At 33.7% G+C, this 24,609-nt stretch overlaps 1 protein-coding gene across 10 annotated transcripts in view; it reads left to right on the plus strand.

Annotated features, from left to right (window-relative positions):
- dac (dachshund family transcription factor) overlaps positions 1–24,609 on the plus strand; it is a 665,535-nt gene that overhangs the window by 596,009 nt on the left and 44,917 nt on the right. For 9 of the 10 annotated variants that reach the window (XM_081758121.1, XM_081758115.1, XM_081758117.1 and 6 more), the window contains 2 exons: positions 9,793–9,933; positions 15,616–15,807. In XM_081758121.1, the coding sequence (XP_081614247.1) occupies positions 9,793–9,933; positions 15,616–15,807 (333 nt within the window). The remainder of the gene's footprint in view (positions 1–9,792; positions 9,934–15,615; positions 15,808–24,609) is intronic. The other variant, XM_081758122.1, reaches the window with a different exon arrangement.

The raw sequence follows: 24,609 nt of genomic DNA on the forward strand, positions 1-24,609 counted from the left end.
AATGTTTGAAAGACAAACGCCATGGTGATTGGACCGAAGGGGTCGGAGTCAAATATAGAAGTAGGAAGGGAGAAAAGATAACAAATGACTAGTTTTTGTGAGTAGTATTGTTAGTGATGATATGAACTGTGAACGTGAAATAAAAGCATGGATAGGAATGGCGAAAGAAGCCTTTACGAGGAAGAAAATATTATTTTATGGGACCTTGAATAGAGTTGAGAAAAAAACTTATAAAATGCTTCGTGAGGAGTATTGTACTACATGGATCAGAAACATGCACACTTACGCAAAAATTATGAAAAATGACTCAAAGCTTTCAAAATATGGGTATGGAGAAGAATGGAGAGAATTAACTGGGTTGAGCGGAAAACGAATAAGAATCTTTTGAAATTTCTGCTATTGCCAGAAAGAAAGAAACGACTAACAATGGTATGGGGTAATTGTGAAGTTATCTCTCACTATTGTTGTTGAATTCCTTTGTTGTTAATGCAGCAGAAAATCTAAATTTTATGACCAAATAAAGAGGCCTAATCACTGCGAAATTAAAACATCGCTAATTTTACAGTAATTATATGATATCTTCAAATAGATAAAAGATAATCGAAATATGGAACAAGAGCACGCTAGACAATAGTATTTTGCATGAGGTACCGTTATCATGAGTCACCTAGGAGCTTTCCGTTTGCAGTCATTTAGAAACGCGAAAATAAATGCCGATTTTCTAAATGGCTGGAAATCGAAAGCAGATAAGTGAGTCATGATAACGGTATTTCATGTAAAATAATATTGTCTAGCGATTTCTTGTTCCACTTTTCGATTATCTTTTATCTATTTGAAGATGTCATATAATTCCTCTAAAATTAGCGATATTTTAATTTCGCCGTTATGGGGGCAACTTCAAGCACCCTTATAATAATAATAATAATAATAATAATAATAATAATAATAATAATAATAATAATAATAATAATAATAATAATAATAATAATAATAATAATAATGTAATGGAGATTCTAGATGATCACTTTCTTTTTTGCTCGTTGGAAGAATACCTGTCCTATCTTGTATTCGAGTTACCCCCTCACTTCCTTTCTTCTTGGTGTTTTCCCGTAGAGTGATGACTAGTGAAAAAAGACCAGAATGGAAAAAAAAAACGAAAAAGATAGCAAACTATTTCTTTCGGTAGCGGGGAATGGCAGGGGAGAGGCGAAAAACAGACGAAGAAGCTTCTTCTTTCTAGTCACTCACCGTATCAGCATCTATATCGACTGACTTAACTAATCATCATCGTTGGGATCATCATCTTCATGATTCAATTGAACCACTCGGGTGGTCGTCGCTCTGTTTGCAAACGGTTGCAAACGCCGCACCAGCACAACAATGGGAATAACTGAGCGAAAGAGAATACCCAGTAAACAAGCCATTGTGTGGGGTCCTTTTCTTCGCTGTTAAACACCATTAGATCACAACAGCGGAAAGAATTAGCTGTACCACGGAAGGGAAAAAAATAAAATGAAATAAAGAACTTTGTAGTTTCATTTTCTTAGATTTCTTCGACCAGTTTCTTTCGGTGCAGACCACACATGAGATCAATAACAAAAGTAAAAGCTAGGAATTAGAAATAAACAATAGAGCTTTGAGTATGTTCACCTCAAGTTCGGTTACCGTAAAGACAAAAACATGCTACAATGAGAGGGAGAAGAAGATGGTGAACCATACGGTAGATATTCCACAGAAAGAGGAATATTTGAAGCGTCAAATTTGAGAAAATCACTCTTATACCTATTTGTTTCTAACTGAGGGAAACGTACTATCTATATTTCAGTCACATGATAAAGTTTCAGTCAATGAAAATTTCGTAAAAAAAAAAAAAATAATAAATAACCGAAATAAAAAAGTAGAAACAAACCATTCGAAATGGCAACAATGAACATTTCAATTTGTTGCATGAGGTCGAAACGCATGCTTTAGTTTCCACTAGAACCCAATGGACACTTTGGTGATTCATTAATTATCTCAGGTGATGGTAATTCTTTGAAATTCAATTAACAATTTGGTTGCCATGTGATGATAATTCTTTGAAATTCAACGGACACTTTGGTGGCAATTATCTCAGGTGATGATAAATCTTAGGAATTCCATGGACGCTGGTAGCAAATTATCTCAGGAGATGCTAATTCTTTGAAATTCAAGGGACACTTTGGTGGCAAATTATCTCAGGGATGATAATTCTTTGGAATTCAAGGGACACTTTGGTGGCAATTATCTCAGGTGATGATAAATCTTAGGAATTCCATGGACACTTTGGTAGCAAATTATCTCAGGAGATGCTAATTCTTTGAAATTCAAGGGACACTTTGATGGCAAATTATCTCAGGGATGATAATTCTTTGGAATTCAAGGGACACTTTGGTGGCAATTATCTCAGGTGATGATAAATCTTAGGAATTCCATGGACAATTTGGTAGCAAATTATCTCAGGAGATGCTAATTCTTTGAAATTCAACGGACACTTTGGTGGCAAATTATTTCAGGAGATGATAATTCTTTAAAGTTCAACGGACACTTTGGTAGCAAATTATCTCAGGGGATGATAATTCTTTGGAATTCAATGGACACTTTGGTTATCAATATTATCTTCAGTGATGATAATTCTTTGGAATTCAACGGACACTGGTGGCCAATTATCTCAGGACATGATAATTCTTTGGAATTCAATGAACACTTTGGTGAGAAATTATCTCAGGAGATTGTAATTCTTTGAAATTTAAAGCAGTTTGGTTGCAAATTATTTCAGGTGATGATAATTCTTTAGAACTCAACGGACACTTTGCTGGCAAATTATCTCAGGACATGATAATTCTTTGGAATTCAGCGGAAACTTTGGTGACCAATGATAATTCAATCACTGTCATGGTACATAAAAGAGTAAAAACCATTCATTGTCTAAAGTGTGTTATCATACCAAAACACATATAAACATCTATGTTAGCGGTATTTATGTAATATCACAACCCAGTATATTGCTTCAATTTTATTTACAATATATATATGTATATATATATATATATATATATATATATATATATATAATTTATCTTAGTAAATATTAAATGCTGGTATCATATGATATATAGCAGAGAACTTTTATCGCATAAGGTCAGAAAGAGGGTATACCACAATAGCCAAGAGCAACAGGAAAAAGAAGAAAAAATAGCTATAACACAAAATAAAGCAATAAGTTTCCGAGGACTAATAAACGTGACAGAAATAAATAAAATAAAAACAGACTGAAATAGTGAGAGAAAAAAAAAGCTTACAATAATAATTCTAGCAGGAAACAAAAGGAAAGCAGAAAATTATTAGAAGAAATTATAGCTTCATTTTGCCTTGTGCACTAAACTCAATAGTACCAGATCTTCATATATATATATAATGAAGTAGAAGACACATAAAGAAGAATAAAGAGAAAACTGATTCATGGATCTGCCGTCGCTACGAGTTCTAGAATTTCGCCATTTGCAAGACGGTTCATACATCTTCTTGGCGAGTGGACCCCCTGCCGAGAGGCCCCTGTACGCTCTATTCACAAGGTACCCCTCTTTGATTTGTAGCAGCAGGGTGCTACACAGAAAACAGAATGCTTTTCACCTCTGACGACGCCCGAACAAAAAAAAAAAAAAAACTTTTGTTTTGTTTCTTGGGTAAGATAAAGAACTCGTCTTCTCATCAAATAAACGTCCATAGGGGTAATGATCAAAACAACACGCAGAACGTACAACATCTAACATAGCCGATCCGCCGGTAATTACGTCTATCACTTCTTCCCCTCCCTCTTATTTTCCCCTACCACATTTCCACGACGTTGTTCCTAATGCACACACTCACAAGAACTTGTTTGGCGTCTATCGTTCAGTATGTGGAGCTACTCGTATCTTCAGTTCACTATGTGTCTGTGTAGTGTACATATACACAACAGGCTTCGCTTCTTCATCATTATATAAGACTAATGAAATGAATGGTAGTATTAATTAATTATGATTGCCCACGACAGAGAAATTTCTCGTTTTAGAGACGACGAAAATGAGACGAGAAGTCTCTTTGTCTCACAAAAATGAAATGAAAACTTTTAGTTTAACGTCTCACGATTATGCCCCGTTGGCCTTAGGAAGACCACGATTAATGCAAGTGAATGATGATGGAACAATTGGCGGACTGAAAATGTGGGAGGAAGCGGCAGTACTCCGAGAAAACCCACGGATACGATTTTGTCAACCACAAATTTACTTGGTGGGGGATCGAACAAGGGACTCCACGCATTTGTATCACTGAGCCATCGTGCCCTTTCTAGTGTCGATTTGGAAGTGAGTCGAGACAAGACGAGAAATTTCTGGAGTCTTCACTACAGCGAAATTAAACTACCGCTAATCTTAGTGTTTTTCTGTAATATCTTCAAAACAAATAAAAATATTTGAAAAGCAAAAACGTAGTGAACTAGAGAATACGATTTTGCATGTGATACCGTTATCACAACTCATCTATCTGCTTTCGATTTGCAATTCTAGATAGACTCAGCATTTTTTTGCGGGTTCTGTAAATAGCGGCATACCAAAAGCAGATAGGTGAATTGTAGTAAAGGTATCATATGCAAAATCGTGTTGTCTAGTTCACTACGTTTCTGCTTTTCGACTATTTTTATTTGTTTTGAAGATATTACAGAAACACTCTAAAATTAGCGGTAGTTTAATTTCGCTGTAGTAAAGACCCTTAAGTCTTGTACAACACTAGTTGAGCCAACTCATAGATGTCGAATATTTTTAATGTTACATGATACATAGTAGGCTATGAAAACTATAAATTGATAAAGTGATTGAACGAACACAATGAAGAACATTTATCAACATTTAAAGATAGGCTACGCAAATCATTACACAATATACTGCAATAATAAATATTATATTTAAGTGTTGTTATACCACACCCTTCGTGGGCCTCTTGTGACGCGAAAGGATTCTGATAGCTTCTAGATAAAACGAAGAAAAAAATCTGAATATAAATTTACAAAACGAGACGAGAACATTTTGAGACGATGTTAGAAAAGATTTATCGAAAATCGAGACGAGATCAGAAAGATATATTCGAGAATCGAGATCAGTGACAGATCTAGAAGGTAAAATCTGGAGGGGAGGAAACCAGAACTCAAACTATGATAAGTATATCATAAGTTTACTATAAACTTTCTAAAATATATAAACAATAGCTTGAATTATTTTTGTTACAAAAAGTGCTGGGTGGGGAAGGACAAGCTGGATTGAGTAAAACGTAAACCAATAACAAATCTGTATGTTCATGTGTCCGGGAGACAAAAAAGTATATTCATGTGTCCGAGAGACAAAAATCTATGTTCATGTGTCTGGGAGACAAAAAAATCTATGTTCACATGTCTAGGAGAAAAAATCTATGTTCATATGTCTGGGACACAAAAACTCCATGTTCATGTATCCGGTAGTCAAAAAATCTATGTTTATGTGTCCGGGAGACAAAAAAAAAAAATCTATGTTCATGTGTTCGAGAGAGAAAATATTTGTGTTTACCCTTATAGGAAACAACATATCAAAAAATATTGGCGATTTGATAGATCGCCATCATTTTTGGCCACGATGTAGAGATTAAAAGTTAGGAGTTAGGATTAATGGAGGCGATATTCAAAGTGGAACTTGCATTAATTTCCAGTTTTAAAGTTGACCACTACAGGGCGGAACGAAAAGTGATTTTCTGGTACTGGTTTAGCGTCCCAAGAATTGATTATCATTTTCATCCTTATCTCTATACTAAAACCGGAATTGATAGTAATACACTACCACTAGCGGTTTCAGTATTGATCTAGATTAAGCACAACGATTAGAAGTAGAGAGAAGCGTTTTATTTGGAATATATTTTGTGTTCTAAGGGTAGATACCATCTTCTTTCTGAACCCTCTATTCAACCCAGAAGTGACCAGAAATCGACCATTTCTGATTTTAACATTGATCGCTATAGGGTAAAGACGGTAATATATTGTGAAAGAAGTAGTTCTCTGGAGTCAATTAAGCTTTCCAGGAATATATTGCGTCTATTAAAACCGGAAGTGGTATCAATCTACTACTTCTGGTTTCAATATTAATTAAGAAAATTTCAAGGCACACTAATCAAACTATTTCGCGTGACGTACTCGAGACGTCACTACTTGTTATATAATATACGCAGAGGTTGGTATAGAAACCAAACAAAGGGCCGCACTGGCTCACTAGTAGATCGTTCACCTCCTGTGTGTGGGGTCTCTAGTTCGATCCTCGCTCAAGCCAAATGAACTTTGTGGTGGACAAATACCCTGTGCGTGTGTTTTGTCGGGGTTCTTCCGTTTCCTCCTACTTCCTTCATTCCACTATTTCACTCATTTCTCATCATCCCCGTCTCCTTTAGCCTAGCCAGCATAACCGTAGGACAAAACTCAAAAATTTCATTTCACTTCATTTTTATAGAAACCAAACAAACATATGTGATATCATAGAATGAACTTTAAAGTACTCTTTTTTTTAAAAAAAAAAAAATTAAAATCCATAGATGTAACCAAGTGTATGGTTTAAAATATCCATTTATATGATGAAAATAGTTAATCTTATTAAAATCAAATTTGGGACTAACATGTATAACACAAGACAATTATTATTAGAGATTCAAATTGCATAATGAAAAATAATAACTCAAAACAAATTCATATTTTCTCTTTTATTTTTTGGTAACAGCATGCTCAACCAAAATCGCAGGTAGAAACAATAATATTATACAATGTGTTATATAGAGACTTCATCCTTCCGAAAATTGTCTGGCATTACTAATTGCTAATGAGTTCAGATAGGTATCGCCACCAGAAACCCTCCGAACACAAGGTGGCGTTGATGTAGGAAAATAACTGAGTTTCAGAGAGAGAAAAAGCGATTATGATTTCCGAGGATGGATACAACTTATGTAAAGATGGGTAGGGTAGGGCAGGGTAGGTAGTTTCGAAGAACAAGGCAAAAGAAAGGAAGAATATATATATATATATATATATATATATATATATATATATATATATATATATATATATATATATATATATATATATATATGGCTAGAGTTACTTAAGAAAACATATGTATAAAAAAGTTTCGTATAGAACGGTGGCGGAAGAATTTGCCTCAGGGACGAGAAATAGAAAAGCGATGGGGATCAGTTTTTAACGACGTCGCAGCCTTCGCTTTCTTTTTAGGGAAGATATTACATTTCCAATAAAATCTATCGTTATAACCAGTTCTTTGAGCTTTTGAATCAGAAATGATTTGTTACATTAGTGAAATGGTCATCTGCTTAACGGTATCAGCCTTTACACAGACTTAAGTATCAAACTAGAGCAGATGGGAAATACGATAATTTATTTTATTATTATCATTTTTAGAAAATCCAATACTAATGTTGAATGAATTTGAAATTTTTCTGATTTTCCTGTGCTTCCTGCGCTTTCCGTGAATATTTTCAAAGGAGGCCAGTCGAAATATTGTCGTGGTCAGGGTATAGTTACGGAGGAAGGGGACAAATGAGGGTCAGGCTTCCCAATGATCTCCTGCCCCCCTTTCCGAAAATGGGGTTCATCTGTCGTAAGAGGCCCCATCACGGCGAAATTAAAATACTGCTAATTTTACGGTAATTATGTGATATCTTCAAATAGATAAAAGATAATCAAAAATTGGAACAAGAGCTGGCTAGACATTATTTTACGTGATTATCACGACTCACTTATCTGCTTTCGATTTCCAGCCATTTAGAAAATCGACATTTATTTTCTCGTTTATAAATGGCTGCAAACGGAAAGCTACTAGGTGACTCGTGATAACGGTACCTCATTCAAAATAATATTGTCTAGCGCGTTCTTGTTCCACATTTCGATTATCTTTCATTTATTGGAAGATATTACATAATTAGTGTACAATTAGCGGTATTTTAATTTCGCAGTCCTTAGGCCTCTTAATACTTACAGCCAATGAGGAATGTTTATAATAGAATGTGAAAGAAAAATATTTTTAAAAAAAGACATTTTAAACCACAGCAACATGTTAAAGTAATTAAAATAAGTTAAAAAATAATTTATTTGAAATCAGTGTCCTCAAATTAGTGCGAAAAGCTCAAATAAAAATTTACTAATCGTAGGCATTTTCTACTAATGCCATGATCGGATGTTTCTTAAACCTTTCCCCTTTGCCCTTAGAATACGTATTTTAATCAAAGTGTAATAACAAAAACGCAGGTATTTTAAAACGATTTTTTAAAAACTATTAACAGTATAATCATTTTAAACTCAGGTAATTTTTTAAACGATTCCATTGTCTCGTTATTTTTGTCATGTTTGAATACAAAAACGTAGACTTAAAATTTTACCGAAGTTGCGCCTTCAGAAGCAAAATTTTCGAAAGAAACTGGGACAGTGTGTCCAATTATTTATTTTAATGAGGAATTTATGTACCAAATTTTTTTCCCTAACTTGAGTGCTCCTGAGACTCATTATATTTGGTATAAAATATGACTTTCCCCCGCTCTGAGGATACGCATTAAAAAGAAATCTAAATAGACTTCACTCTCTTCTAGTGGTGTGATAAGTCAACGGTGTGAATTTGTATAAAGACAAATACACAAATATTCAGCTTTATATACAGTAAACTCCCGACTATCCGACCTAATGTGGCTTAAGAGCAGGACAGATAACAAAAAAGAGCAAGTAATACTATTCATATTATTCAAAACATTTTTATAGCAAAAACTCGCTCTTCCCGATATTTATATTTAGTACAAGCCAATACTTTAAAAATGTGCTATACAAATTTATTACAGAAAAAGTAAATTTAAGAATTAAAGATACTATACACATTTTAAGATAAATTTTGTAATATCTAACCTAAAAGCAGGAATAAAAAAATGATGTATATTGTATAAACATAGAAGTTTAAAATAAACAAATCATTAACGTAAAACGTAGGCCTATTCTGATTTTTCTTTTTTTGATCAAAAGATCCAACATATTTCAATCAAAAATGTTTTACGCCTTATATCTGGAGAACTACATATAGTGTAGCCAAATTCAAGCTATCACTTAACTCAGTATATGCTTATTCCGTAGAAAATATGAAAACTCGATTTAGAAGCCGTTCAAAAATTTTGTCGCCTCCTAATTCAAAAACTAATTATTGGACAAATTCACAATCTTTTGATCCATTTTTTTCTTTTAGTTTTCGTAAAATTCTTGTTTAAAAAATACTAATTTTATTTCGGATTAAAAAATAAAACTAGTCCGGATAGTCGAAACTACTATATAGGAAAATTATATACGCATCATTGAGAGAAGAATAAATAGATATAAGGCTGTTCATACATAAGTAAGTATTAAACATAGTTTAACACAAATGAGTTTTAGTATTGTTACTATATTCTCATTAGATTTCCAGATTACTTTACGGAAACACGTTCGGTACTACGAAGAAGCTAAGTGGGGCAATTAACAATCCTGTAGACCCTACTTTTTCGATACCAACACTCAGACAAGACAATCATTAGATTAGGTAAAATATATACGTAACATGTTGATCAATAATATTGAACCTAAGCCCTCAGGTAGGTGAGATAATAGTGGTAAATTTCTTAGTACGTTGTCGATTGTTTTTGGTCTAACTGTTGTTTCTTGGAACAATTAACTTATTATTTTTTGTATTTTTTTCTTTGTAGTATTATACCAAAAGAGGCTGAAGAAGGAGAGAAAAGCCCGGCGGAGGCTCCAGGACCAACTGGAGCTGGAAATGAAGCGTCGTGCACAATACGAAGAAGCCCTCAAATCTACCTCCGCAGAAACACTCCGAATGCTGAACGGTAAGTAGCCTTCGAGTACACTTTCACTAGGTCATCTACTTAGGAATCTTAATTGACGCTCACACCTCATAGACCCGTTAGGCACTTAGGGCTATAAATAAAAGGGGAAGGTTACGTACGTATTCCCATGCCTCCTATTTGGTCTACTATCATTCACTATAGCATATTCCAGTAAAACTAGAATAACTCATTGGCAAATATATTGTCCCAAAAATTGTTAAATGAATAAGTAAAAATTTATTCATAATCACAAACAAAGCTATTTACCCTAATTATTTTACATTCTTATTACTTGTTAGAATTTTTAAATATTAGAATCAGAACAATACAACAACTAAATTATAACATTATAAATTATGAATTGTTAAATTATAACAAATATTAAGATAAGGGTTAAAATTAAGCAATGATTGATTTTAAAATGAAACATTGATAAACACAATCCATGATATTAAAATAAACAATATTTTATATTAAAATCAATAATCATTTATGTTAATACAAGCATATTTATATTAAAATAAAAAATGACTGACTCATATTACGTAAAATAAAGTTCAACGTGATATTAAATTAAACATTGTATGCTATCACGATAAACAATGAATGACATTAAAATAAGCGAAGTTTAATTTTAAAATTTACAATAATTCATATTATTGTGAAATACATTCAAAGTTATGTATATTAAATGTTATAATTTTGTTATATTCGTTGTAAATGTATCATTTTGTATCTAAAGAAAATACATAACAAAATTATAAAATTTAATATACATAAGTTTGAATGTATATCATTATGGTGAACAAGGAATGATACTAAACTAAACAATGAATATTAAAGTCAGCCCAATTTAATTTTAAAATTAACATTGATTTTCATTAAAACTATCAAAAAATTGATATTAAATTAAACACTGATATTAACAAATCAAAGATATTAAAATAATCAATGAATGAATGTTTGATTATCTAAGTTAACCATAACTGATTGCTGATTTGTTGTAACGCTAGTTTAAATTCTAACAATGTGAAATTACCGTCTCTATTATTATTCAGGAACTACACAGTCAGTTTTGGCTCATGATTATATTTTGAAAAACGGAAGACTAATGGAGTCAAGAAATATGATATACAATGCTTCTATTGTTAAAATTCATATTTTGTAATTTTCCTTTGATAAGGTTTAAAGGGAGTAATGGAATTTCTTTTAAATTAAGATTATATTCAATTTATCATTTATTAATTTACATTTGCACGTTTTCCTTCAATCAAATTTATAGAGTAATATATTGAAATAAAGAGCAACAACTGACACTCCCTTTAGAAACTCTAAAATTTTTATAGTTTCGTATTTCTCCTTATACTATTCGCAGAAGATTTTTCAGTAAAATTACTTTAATAATTTACAAAACAATAGTTATTTTTGTATTGTATTATGTTTTATTTTGAATTGTTCTGTATTGTACCCAGCCAAACGCATCAATAAATAAATAAATCCTGTTACACATCTCCAAATGAAACTACAAATAAATGAATACTTATGGCCCAAGAGAAGGCGTTACCTTCTGTGGCCCGTCCGTCTTCAGATGGGAATGAAATTGCGCTTTCAAAAAATAGTTAGGAAATAATTATTAAATAACATTGAGATCTAATGTAGGGTCGCTTTAAAACAAATAATGTTTAATGAATGATATTAAAATGAACCGTGACTTACATTAAAATAAACAATAATTGATAGTGAATTGAGCAATGATCATTAAAGTAAACAATGATTAATTTTAAAATATGTAATAATTAATATCAAATAAACATTGTTTAATATTTATCACACACAGATTGACATTAAAATAAACAAAAACTCATATTAAAATAAATAAATTATTGACAATAAAATCAACAATGATTAAAATTAAATAAACAATTATTGGTATTAAAATAAACAGTTATTGGTATTAAAATAAACAATGATTAATATTAAAATAATGACTGTAATTAAAATAAACCGTTATTGATATTATAATAAACAATATTTAATATTAAAATAAACCATGATTTGATAGTAAAGAGAACAATGATTTATATTAAAACAAAAACAGTGGTTGATGTTAAAGTAAACCATTTTTGATACAAATAAAATCAGATGTTGCTTAGACAGTCAGTTTTTGTTTACCTTCTTATCGATTTATTATCTTTGTTATAATTTAACAACAGATATATCAAAGTGAATTTGTCAATGGTTCTCCACAATTTTCATGAAAGAACTTCCAGTGAACGTGTTTGTGGTTCCCAGTTCAATTTCAGATTCATATATATATATATATATATATATATATATATATATATATATATATATATATATATATATACGTACGTATTACAGAGCCGGATTCAGAATTTTGTGACAGGGTGTGCAATCAATACCTACCTCTATATTTGAATTAACCCCTTCACATATGACTTCTTTCGGAATTTTTTTCAATGCTGTAAACATCTATGCCTTTTCTGGCGCTTACTTAAACTAACAGATGTTCACAAAGCACAGTAAACCTGTAAGCTTCTGCCTTCTATTGGCACCAAGCGGGATACAGCGGCTCAAACATCGGAACGTGTGACACGCGTCAAAATACGGAAGTGAAAAGTGAAAAGCAACGCGTCCAGCGCGTCAAAATATGACGAGGGGTTAAATTTGAATTTTTGTAAATCCCTTTAAGCATATGTAGTATGACTGAGGAATACTGTTTTGCTTGAAGAATGCTTTTCCTTCAACTTTCCGGGGGAAAAATCGACTAAAACTATTGGTTTAACAAAGCTCCGCTTTCTTTTAAGCCCGAAACGGAAACATGACGGCAGAAAGTTTCAGAAAAGTGTTGCTATTTTCCGAGCTAGTTTCTCGTTTTAGATAGTGTATGTTTACAATGAAGGGGGGTCCAAGTGCACCGGTGCACCCCCTAAATCCAGCCCTGTATATATATATATATATATATATATATATATATATATATATATATATATATTCAATCTTTACTTTAGTTTGCATTGTAAAAGTTTCATTAGTCTGTGATCCTTCTTTCCATTTCATATTACAAAGCAACTCACTGATATATAGAATATAAGTGTATAGTACACTTAATTTCTTGACTTCCGTTATTATGTTTATTTATACTAATCCATCTCACGAAATTCTAATAAGTATGCGAATTAATATAATATTTGATTTTTTTTTGTATTGTGTTTTCACAATAATGACTAAGTAACTATATAATGTTTCGATTAATATTGCTGTTGGATTTTTTTTTTTTTAACTTTCATTTCTCTAAAAGGGAGGCGGGCTTTAGAAGCTTATATCTTAACCGCAACTTTTTTGTTGAAGGTCATAGGTACTTCTGGTCTTCTCTCAATTTCACCAGGAGAATACTGGTATAGTATGTTGAGTTTCTTACTGAAGAAAAACTTGAAAAGATTATTATGGGCAGTTTTACAGCAAAATATTCCTCCCCCAAATTCTTAAATACAATCTATAGTGAAGATCTTTAACAATTATTAGCTCTGTTGGTATATTTGTAACTAAATTTTGAGAGAATTATTGGGTTATCAAATTGGAAAGAGAAAATTAGAAAGATTAAACGGAACTCTATAAATATGCTGAACATTTTGCTACAAGTTCGGACTTCTGAACGTGATAATTAGAGACTCTTGTAAAATCATCGGTTAACCGGAAAGAAAGAAATAATTTGGTATTTATTCACAAGAAATTATTTGATATTTATTCACTAATTGCTTTCTTTTAAAGAAATGTCTTCGTAGTTTTAATTCCTGTTTGAGGAATATACGCATTCGATTTGAATGAGTGCGCTGCAAAGAAGCCTAATATGGGAATAGCTATCTGAAGTTGGCCTTGAGCCCGCATCACTTTCAGAATTAACTTTATTTATTTCTCATTTACAGCACAGATTATTTATCATTTTATTTATGTACACTCATGTCCAAAATTATTGTCGCATGCCTATAAATATGTTGTTGTAGGAATATAATTTGATAACGAATTTGCCCTGTATTTCTTATAATGTTAGTATGTGTATAATCGGCAAAGACATGTATATGGCAAATTTCATATCAAAAGAGCAGTAAATAAGAACAATGAAACGAGAATAAAACTTTCTTGTCCATTTAGCAACATTTTGTTTTACTCACTCTAATTTTCGTATTTATAATTCTTTTTCTGTAAAATTTACCACAAATATACATTTCCCGATTATAACACATAGTATCAGTATTAAAAGTACCCAGCAACATCATTATCAAATTATATTCTTACAAGAAGACAGTTATAGATATGCGACAATTATTTTGGATATGAGTGTACATCAGGCTTTCTCAACGTATGTCATATCACAACCTCCTTTCACCAGATCGTCTTGTCTGATAAGTAATTTCCAGTTTGTAAATAAGCTCTTTGATTATTGCTGCTTATTGCTCATTATTGTATAATAATTATATTATGTGTGTAGCCTTAATTTTAATTTGCATTTTAATTTGCGGTTCTTCGTCACTTACATTCCTGCTTTATCCAATTGTCTGTAAGCGATTCCTTAAAAAATTAAAAGTTTGTTTAATGTCTTTAGCAGTGTTTGATAATATGTATAAACATGAAAATATATCTATCAAAATAAGAAATTACAAATTATCTTTATACGCATTTTTGACTAGTAGATCCTAGTTACATTTATCCTTTCACCTCAGTTTGCAACCAAAACCAAAATTGGTTTACATTTAGCCAACAAGTCAAGAAATAAAGTTCGCTATATTTGGTGGTCAGACTCAGTCATGGACAGGCTTGGATCGATTTCGCTCAGGTCGGCTTACCTTGAAGCCCTATTTGGTACTTTATTTCTCGGTAACTACTGGTTGGATCGGAACCAAATTTGATGGACAGGTAGCCCATCATCTAAAGAATAAAGGTAGCTATATTTGGTGGCCGAACTCGTCCAGGGAGAGGCTCCATTTTGTAAAACCTGTTTTCCACAGCTTTTGCACGCCGGGAGGTTCTGAGTTAGAATGAGCTAATTACGGGAGGACATTGTTTTCATTTCTGTATCCAACCTCAAATGGTCTGAGCTGTAACAACAAATGATAAAATTTAAATAAACCATTTATTTCACTATTATTTTAAACCAACTGCATGGAACATCCTACAAGAAATAGATATTTTCCAATGGTCTAAGACACACCTAAAAAAAAAAAAAATCCTCTATTAACTTGTTCTTTAGGTTCCCCAAAAATCAGTATCTCGTTAAATTTACTTAATGTTTCTGGCATGCTATGTGCACATCCTAATCCGCCTTAACTTCAGAGCTGACCAACCTTGTTTTCTTGTGTACATTGTAAAAAAAAATATGTACAAGTTTTAAAGATACTTAATGGTTTATATTTTTTCGACCTCCTAAAGTTTCAATGGCGTATGGTTACATTATGATCCTCTTTGGACATCTCTGGCCCTCAAAATTACAAAGTATTTCTGATCAATATTTATGTTTGGTGCCAGAAAGTAGAAAATGGATTAGTTTGTTGTTTTTGGACATTGTTAGATGGGACAGTGTCCCTATGTCCCGAACGTGCCAGTGTTCCTGAGGATTGTTGTGACTCACTGCCGATTGTTTTGTTCTCTTTTCTCTTCCTGCAGCTGACAGCGGCAGTGACCTGACCCGACATTCAGCTGACCAATCGGACAGTGCAAATCCCCGACAGCAGTCTCAGCCCCAGCAACCCCAGGCACAGGCACAGCAGGGACACGAGCCATCTAGCGAGAAGCAGTGGAACTATTCTGGATTAGATCTCGTTGGGAGTGGGGCGGCCTTTTGGCAAAACTATTCAGGTTAGGAGGATATTTAGTCAATGTGTGTTAGTAAATGATCTTTCTTTTGTTTTGTCTTACGTTATGATTTTACCTTGTATCTCTTCTTCTGTTAAAAGTCTATATTTCGGGCCAAACTTTGATACTGAACCAAATTGTTTCTTCTATTAGTAATAATACTATAATAATAACAATAAAAACTCTCTGTACAAAATATTTCAACACAGACATTTTTCAACACGTACATCAAATATGATGACATGATCTCTTGCATAAACAGAATAGTATGTTTGTTTATTTACCTGTTATACACGTTCAAGGTGGTCGGCCGTTATGCATCCACACCATTGAAACGTTCAAGGTGGCCGGTCGTTACATGGATCCACACAATTGCACCGTTCAAGGTGGTCTGCCGTTATACATATCCACATCATTGAGCCATTCAAGGTGGTCAGCCGTTATATGAATCCACACAATTGAACCGTTCAAGGGGATATGCCGTTATACACATCGACAACATTGAATTATTCAAGGTGGCTGGCCGTTATACAGATTCTAACCATTGAAGAGTTCAAAGTAGACGACCATTATACGCATCCATCATTGAACGTTCAAGGTGGTCAGTCGTTTATGCATCCAAACCATTGAACTATTCAAGGTGGTCGACCGTTATACGCATCCACACCAATGAATTGTTCAAGGTGGTGTCGTTATATACATCCACATCATTGAACTGTTCAAAAGTGGCCAGCCGTTATACGCAACAACAGCTAAGACGGCTGGAACGTGATACTATGAACAAATCACCTTCTACATGTGTTAAAGTCTAGAGAGTATGGATAGACGGGAGTCTAGAAAGTACAGGTAAGAACTTGTCTCTCTATACCTCTTGCGTCTATGATCTGTCTCGAATAAAGGGTTCCGTTACCTTAATAAGATTACAAAATAGTCTTCGTCATCTATTGTTATAAATTTTAAAAAATAAAATAGTTGAACACTTTATTGAAAATAAATGTTCGACGCAATATAGTGCAATGATTGTTTTCCAGGGGCAAGGATGTGAAAAAAAAAAGCCTTGTATTGTGATAAGATTTTCAAACATATATTTAACATCAGAAATTCAGTTTATTGTATCTGTATTTAAAACACAAATACTCCGAAAATTAAATACTCTCGTGTCTTTCTCTGAAAGAAATTTTAAGTCGTTTTAAAGAATATTCTTTGAAATAGGATAATTCTGACGTGCTAAGGCCATTTCAACTATCGCTGTTGAAATTGAGGGAAGACCAGATACTTTTCTTTTCTTGCATTGGTTATTTATTTTTTGATATATTTAATAAATTTTTGTAAGAAAATCAATTTGTTTTTTACCATAACATCAGAGATGCCAGGCCATATTATCATGTTGCTTTTGATTATAAGCCAACGCTGATTTCAATTTTAACAGCTTAAGCTGGGTTACACCGACTTTTATTCTGTAATTACCTAAAGCATGCTAAGTTTAAATTTGGTAATCAAGTTCAGGCTGATTACCAATTTCGTGGTTAAGGCATACTGATTTTAAGTTTAATAACTAAATCCATGAATATTCGCTGACTTTCATCATGACAACTAAGTGAGCAGCTAGTTTCACTTGGTAAATAAAGCTGTGACGAATTTAACCAGTGGGGGCAAGGTAGCTCAGTGGTAGAGCGCTTACCTCGATGCCCGACCAAGCAAGTTTGTGGTGGACAACATAGTGTCCGTGGATTTTCTCGCGGTACACGTTTCCCCCAATACGTGCCTTTGGCGTAAGAGACCCGGGTTTGATTCCCGGCGGGAGCTCTTGTGGTTCGGATTCCACGTTAATCAGTAGGTCCACGTCTCATATAGCCTCGCTGCTGAACGGGACGTAAAACTCAAAATCAACTCAACTCAACGTTTCCCCCAACTCTCTCATCCCACCAATTCTTTCATCATCGTCTCCCTTAGCCTCAAGGGAGGGACGTTAAACTGAAAGATTCATTTTTTTAACCAGTGATCCCTGAAACTTTACAAAATCCCTTGTTGAGAGGCAGAAATTCCCATTTTGCTCTTGAATTTCCACGTTCTACTAATTGCCAAATTCTAAAATTTCTAGCAACACATTATTCTCTACTAGAGAATGTCCGGTCATTTCATGTGGGACGTTTCCGAAGTTGGTTGTTTCTGATTTGCTCTTCCATTACTTTCTTCCGTTGATTCTTTTCGTTTTGTTTTTTTTATGCCAGGGCACAAATTATGATTTTTTTTTTAAGGATACCAAGTCACTGTGCAAAATCATTTCCATACTAGCATGCACTTTTTCGGTAATAAAATTTGAGAATTAACTCGGATTTCAAACGTATTGGAGACTCAGTTTACTTCTCGTCCATAGAAAATTTTGTTCGCATGTTGAAGTGTATGAAAATTCTCACATGTGCTGTCAAGTTTGATGAGAATTCCCATTATCCCTTGTTGAGAAATTAAAGTCAAAAACTCCTTCAAAATGGGATTTTTCACACAGATTGGCATCACTGGATACCTAAAGCACGCTGTCTGTCTTAATATGAGTAATTAAACCAAGACTGAGTTTCAACTGTAATACCTAAGGAGACAAATTCTGTTTCATTTTTACATTTAATATGGGTTACAGCTTAGAAAAGTGACTGATGTTGTGCACCAACTTCATAGCTAAGCGCTATTGATAGCTAAAGCTAGGATGAGCGTGAGTTTTCTCTGTGATACCAAGGAGAATGTCTTAGCCCACTATTGTGAGCGCAATGAATCGTGAAGCCTAGATTCTCCACCAGTCATAGAACTGCTTTGCATCACGTGTGTGCATCGGAAGAAATCGGTATCATTCGTGTAACTGTTTTCCGAATGCACGCTTGTGAAAACGTGAAACAACAGAAATATTCCAACAATATTGCCAAAATTAGAACACATGGTGCACAAGCTACAAGAAAACAACACTTAAAGATCTATAACACGAACACTAACAATTATTCGAAGTAAACAGTGCCAGTAACGATAATAATAACAAAAAGATAAAACAAAAGAAACAAAATGAAACTTAGCGGCAATCTGACAACACTGCACCCTTAGGAGACGTTCTTCGTATAGCGAGAGAGATGACACTAGCAGAATTTCGTGGATGAGGATTGAAGACCGAGAAAAATCCCCGCGTTCTATTGGATACTGAATTTTGTGGACATAGGTCAAGCTTCATGACTCGTTGCGATCACTATACAGCCGGTAAATTATGGCAAACATCTGTCCAAATTAATTCAACGTAATACTTCCATTTTTAAACTGACCGAAGGCATTCAAAAACACGTATACAACACCTGAAATCAGGGATTAAAGACACTGTTTCAGTCCTTAGAATTTATTACTGGTTATGGCTATACTACGGACATTACAGTGGTAGCTAAATCCACAGGGACTGTGCGTACAGGTATATTTTATAGCCATAGAGAGAGAACAAATCCAAACCGGTCAAGATTTGTCTGTAACAATTTATCTGCTATACTTTTTTTTTAGTGGAAGAAAATACTCTTATGAACAACGTATATGAAATATTTTTTTCGTTTATTTCTTTTTTAAAAGCAAGTATTTGATTTCACAGAGGGCGAAATGAAAGCATGTTTTCAACTGCTAAAAGGATAAAAGACTTTGTCCAGAAAAGACTATTAACTTCTTTTTTGATTTGTTTTTGATAGCTATTAAAAAAGAGTTTTATGGCTAGAATTTGGCTCAAAACAGAAAAGAGGATAAAGAAAGAGAGAGACAGAGAGAAAGATGGTATTAAAATTAGAGAAGTTTAGAAAACTAATTACGTACATACTGATTGATGAGAGGGAGGAGAAGAAGAAGATGAGAGATAAATCTTACCTTATCGGTTTTTCTTTATCCGTTTGTGTCCATCCAGTGGAGGCTCACTTAATAAGTATCAGCCCAGGAATTTTATTATTATCGGCCATTGTTATGAGCTTTTTCTATTCCATTCTCTTTATTGGTTCATAATTACGACATTATATGTATGTAGTTGCACCAGGATTCTATTACACGAAGACCTCTTCTGTTCATTTCTTCGAAATCCTATTCATGCATGGTGCATGTTGTTTTTTCCACCTTTCTTCCACTTACTGATAAAGCTTGGTATTCCTGTTAATATTGTTTGGCAGACTAAGCTTCTGGTTTTGGCTTACAAAATGAATATTTTTCCCCTCCACATGTTTTAAACTTAATTTAAATTAATTTTGCATAGATACTTTGACAAGGAACGATCATAAGTATTGTTATTTTTAACCTAATTAAAATAAAATTAGTCTTTCCCTTCTAAAATGAAGAAAAAGCAACTGAAAAATAAAGAAATGGGCTTGTTGTCCGTATTTACCAGTTCCGAATGATCATCTTTAAGGACCATTTTTGCTCCTTACTCTGTCTCCATATCGCGCATCACCTTCAAAATCTCGACTTCTCCTAGTCCATTAGGTGTTTCTTACCTAAAATTTGGAGATTTGCTCAAATCATAATCCTTATCATCATCATCATCATCATCATCATCATCATCATCATTACTTTCCTTGTCGTTTTCACGTAAAAATTATCCTGTTTCATATCCATCAATAGTAATCTTCTCCCTGGTATACCTTCCGCTATACTTTTTATTTTGTCCTTAACAAAATAATATATACAGCAACAATGTCCCAATTATTGTCTTTTCATTTTACAAATAATATATAATATTTTCTTTTTTACCATGTCTTCGTAGATTTTGCGTTACTCCCAGTTAATTTTTCTCTAAGCTCGCGCCAACTGAGCTTTGTGGTGGACAAACACAGCGTGTGTGTGTGTTTTCATGGGGTTCTCCCGTTTTCTCCCACTTTCTTCAATCCATCATTTCACTCAATTCTCATCATCACCGTCTCCTTTAGTCTAACCGGCATAAACGTGGGACGTAAAACTCAAAGATTTCATTTTCATTTTTGTACGTTGAATTATTTCAGAGCAAATCCGATATTAGTAAAATATATCCTACCTATTAGATAACCCACACGACACTTTGGTATGCTTTGGTTGCATATCATACAGGATATGAAATACACAATACTAACTTCAGTGCAGCTCTTTAAGTTTGTAGTAATTTACGTGGAAACGTGACAATATCTTCCGTACTTCCTTTATAATAATATAAATAATACATTTATAGCCTTTTATGTTACGTGACATATGTTATATATAAAAATAAAAGGTTGTTTTATTTTCAGTGATTCGTGCATTTGAACCAATCAGATAATCCCATATTTTCTTTGTTTTGTTTCTCTTTCTTTAAGTATTGTTGTGACGTTTTCTCACCCCACCCGTTTCCCAACTTCTATTTCTCGTAATGCCGTCGTGGAAATGCCTTGTAAAATGCCTTATCTGCAATCTCCTTGACTTTTCCTTGTTTTAATGCCTGCACTAAGAACTGGCAAGGTGCGTGCACGAGATTATTTGAAAGAAATAAAAACGGAAACCGAAAAGCGGGTTACCGCACTGCCAAAGGTTTTTCGCTTATCTGCCACATTTAAGGACACAAAATTCGCCTTTATATGTTTTGTTATCACTCCTGCAAATGTGTTGTTATTGTTATTGTACATGTGTGTGTGTATGTGTGTGTCTATATATCTGAAGTTCCTTGCCCCTCTTGTATTCTTCGAGTACCCACCGTTCCCCACTAAGTCCCGTATGTATCTAACCTTTCTTCTCGTTGACATTTACCATTGCGACATCCGGACTGCGTCATACAAAATTCTCCTTTGTAAAAAGAGATTAACGCTTCACATTTCTTTCTATAAGAAATAATCTATGAATTTCAAAGAGGGAGGCGGAAGGATAATTTTGTCTTTGGAATTAGCTTAGTTCAACACCGAGACTATATGAAACGTAAACCTAGAGTTTTTAAAGGTGGAATCCAAACTTACATCCATAATGCGTTCAGATTTAAAGTTTCTCTCTCTCCCACCTCAAATTGAACCCAGGATCCCGAACAAGTAGTTTAGCTTGCAATAATAAGAAGAAGTAAGTGGTTATTTTGAATTTCTTTTGTCAGCAAGTAGGGTTGATACGAGAGTCATTCTGGGGGTCGCGGTGGCTCAGTGCTAGAGCTTATCCTGGGGTCTCTGGCTTGATCTCCCGGCCAAGTTAGTTTGTGGTGGACAACATCATGTCCGCGTCGTTTTCTCGGGTACTCCCGTATCCTCTCACTTTCTCATTCCACCAACTCTTCCTCATCATTCACTTGCTTTAATTATCGTCTTGTTTACCCTAGAGGGCACAATCGTGGGACATTAAACTCAAAGCTTTTTGAGGGCATTCCTGTGGAAAAGAAAGCAGATAAGGATTTTTTTTTGCACAAAATTAACCCTTTCCCGCATAATGACCTCAAGTGATGACAAATAATTAGATAGATATATTTTCTTACCCCTCAATTAATAAAAAAAAGTTTCATTCTTGCTTAAAAACAGTATTAGGTACCAAGATTAACCCTTAGAAGTCACGGAAAATCACAGTGGCTTTATTTATTTCTTGCTTCCTAGTGGCTGCTAGCTTTTACACTGGATTATGCATTTCACTTACTAATAATTCATGCATAAAAAGATTAAACAAAGAAAAACACTTTTACTTTCCAACATAATGTATAGCTTTTCCCACTGATCAAGTGGCTAGTGCATGCACCTTTAGTGAGAGTGGTCTTGGACTTGATTCTCAGTAGCAGAACATTACGGTGGTTTCGATTCCATCTTAAACTACACATCTTCACTCGTTGGCCGATTGCCAGCGTCTAACGCTTTCTATGGGCGGGGGAAAAAAAATCACGACTGCGCATGAGTGTTCCTTCTACATCTATGTTGAAGAAAGTATCCCGCGCTTCATTGGTTTACGCGGGAAAAAACAATAAGGTTCAATATTTTTGAAAACATCTCGTATATGTATGTATATAAATAATATTCAAGGTAAAAAGCGGCAAGGATTTAATATGTTCGTATAAGATATGGAAAGTGAAATATTTAATTATTTATTTTGCACTTGGGTCAATTTAAACCAACATTTACAATCACCTTAAGAATATTATTGAGAGTAAAAAAAGAAAATAACTACACATTATAATGAAAGCTTAATTTATCTGCTTTAACTCTAAGATTTTTTTTGAAAATACTTAATAGCAACGATTTTTTCTAATTGTTCTTTCTCCCCATTCCTGACGAAGCAACAAATAATAATTTTTTGCCCCTTTTCTTCTATTTTTTTTTAAACCGCAAAATACAATAGACGTTCGTTTCATAGGCGAAACACCTTGTGTTATATAAGGTTGCTATTGATATGTGTTTGCAATTAAAAAGTTTTTTATCTGTTCAAAGTGTTGTCAATTTATCTACGCATTTGTGCACATACACACACGTAAACAGCTTCTGCGTACTCGAATGTACGCTATTCTAAAAAGCTAATTACAAATTTAATGCTACGTCAGTCCGCTTCTCATTTACCTGTCAATGTGTATTTCTATTGTTCGCTTCCAAGAGCTCGATTTGTCGTAAGATTCTTTTTTTTTTTTCCTTCTTAACAAGTTGGTCTCTACTACGTCTCCCCTGCTCTCCCCCCTTGAAATACTGAGTTCCATTCTCCCAATGCAAGTGTGCATTTTGGGGGGAGGTATATAGTCTTTCCATATTTATCACGGTCCTTTTGAGTTTTTTTTTCAATTCTTTTTTTGGGCCTTGAAACTGGAAAGCCGCGTACCTCCAAACAGAAGCTAAACTTAAAATGAAAACAATACCATCTCTCTCCCTCGTACACAAAGTTCTGAAGGTACCATCAGTAAAAACGGGGAGAAAATCATCTTTAGATCAAGGGCTTCCCTTAAAGGCACTAACCAAGGAAGATCTTTTGGACAAAGAAAAGAAAGAAAGAAAAGCTAATCCGAAACAGAACAACATTCGATCATTTAGCTTGATTCTTTTGGTCAATTCTTTTCGATTATTCTTTGTTGATTGGTTTCAAATCAACCGAAGCAACTGTTCCTTTCTTTCTTTCTTTTTTTAAAAGTATTTTGGTGGTGACTTTTACGAGCAACGACTTAAGAGAGCGACAACAGACGTTTCTACTTTGTGGATAACGTCGTCTTAAACCTTTATTTTTTTCTCTTTCAAATTCTTTCTTTCTTTCTGGAAATACTAAAGCTTTTCTGCAAAACGATTTAAGAGGTGAAATTAAAATACCGCTAATGTTACAGTAATTATGTGATGTCGTGATGTCTGCAAATAGATAAAAGATAATCTGGAACAAGAGATCGCTAGACAATATTATTTTACATATGATATCGTTATCACGACTCACTTATCTACTTTCGATTTCCAGCCATTTACAAAATCGGTATTTATTTTCGCGTTTCTAAATGGCTGCAAACGGAAAGCTACTAGGTGACTCGTGATAACGGTACCTCATGCAAGATAATATTGTCTAGCGCGCTCTTGTTCCACATTCCGATTATCTTTAAAGATATCACATAATTACTGTAAAATTAGCGGGTATTTTAATTTTGCAGTAATTAGGCCTCTTAAGAGTCTCAGTTGTAAAAGTTCGTTTGTGATGGAAGAGCTTGTTTATCAATGTAATGCAATTGTGTGACTCAAGTAATGAGCTTTTATTAACACAAAAAGTTTATAAGAAGTTCTATCCAAATTCGTTGCGCCAGTAGCATTTCAACTTCTTTTTGTTTTCTTTACCATTAGTTTTCTTTTCAATTCAGAAAACCCAAAGAAAAAAATTGAAATTTCA

This window comes from Thermobia domestica, chromosome 5 (assembly GCF_964235325.1).
Source record: "Thermobia domestica chromosome 5, izTheDome1.hap1.1, whole genome shotgun sequence".
Taxonomy (NCBI): domain Eukaryota; kingdom Metazoa; phylum Arthropoda; class Insecta; order Zygentoma; family Lepismatidae; genus Thermobia; species Thermobia domestica.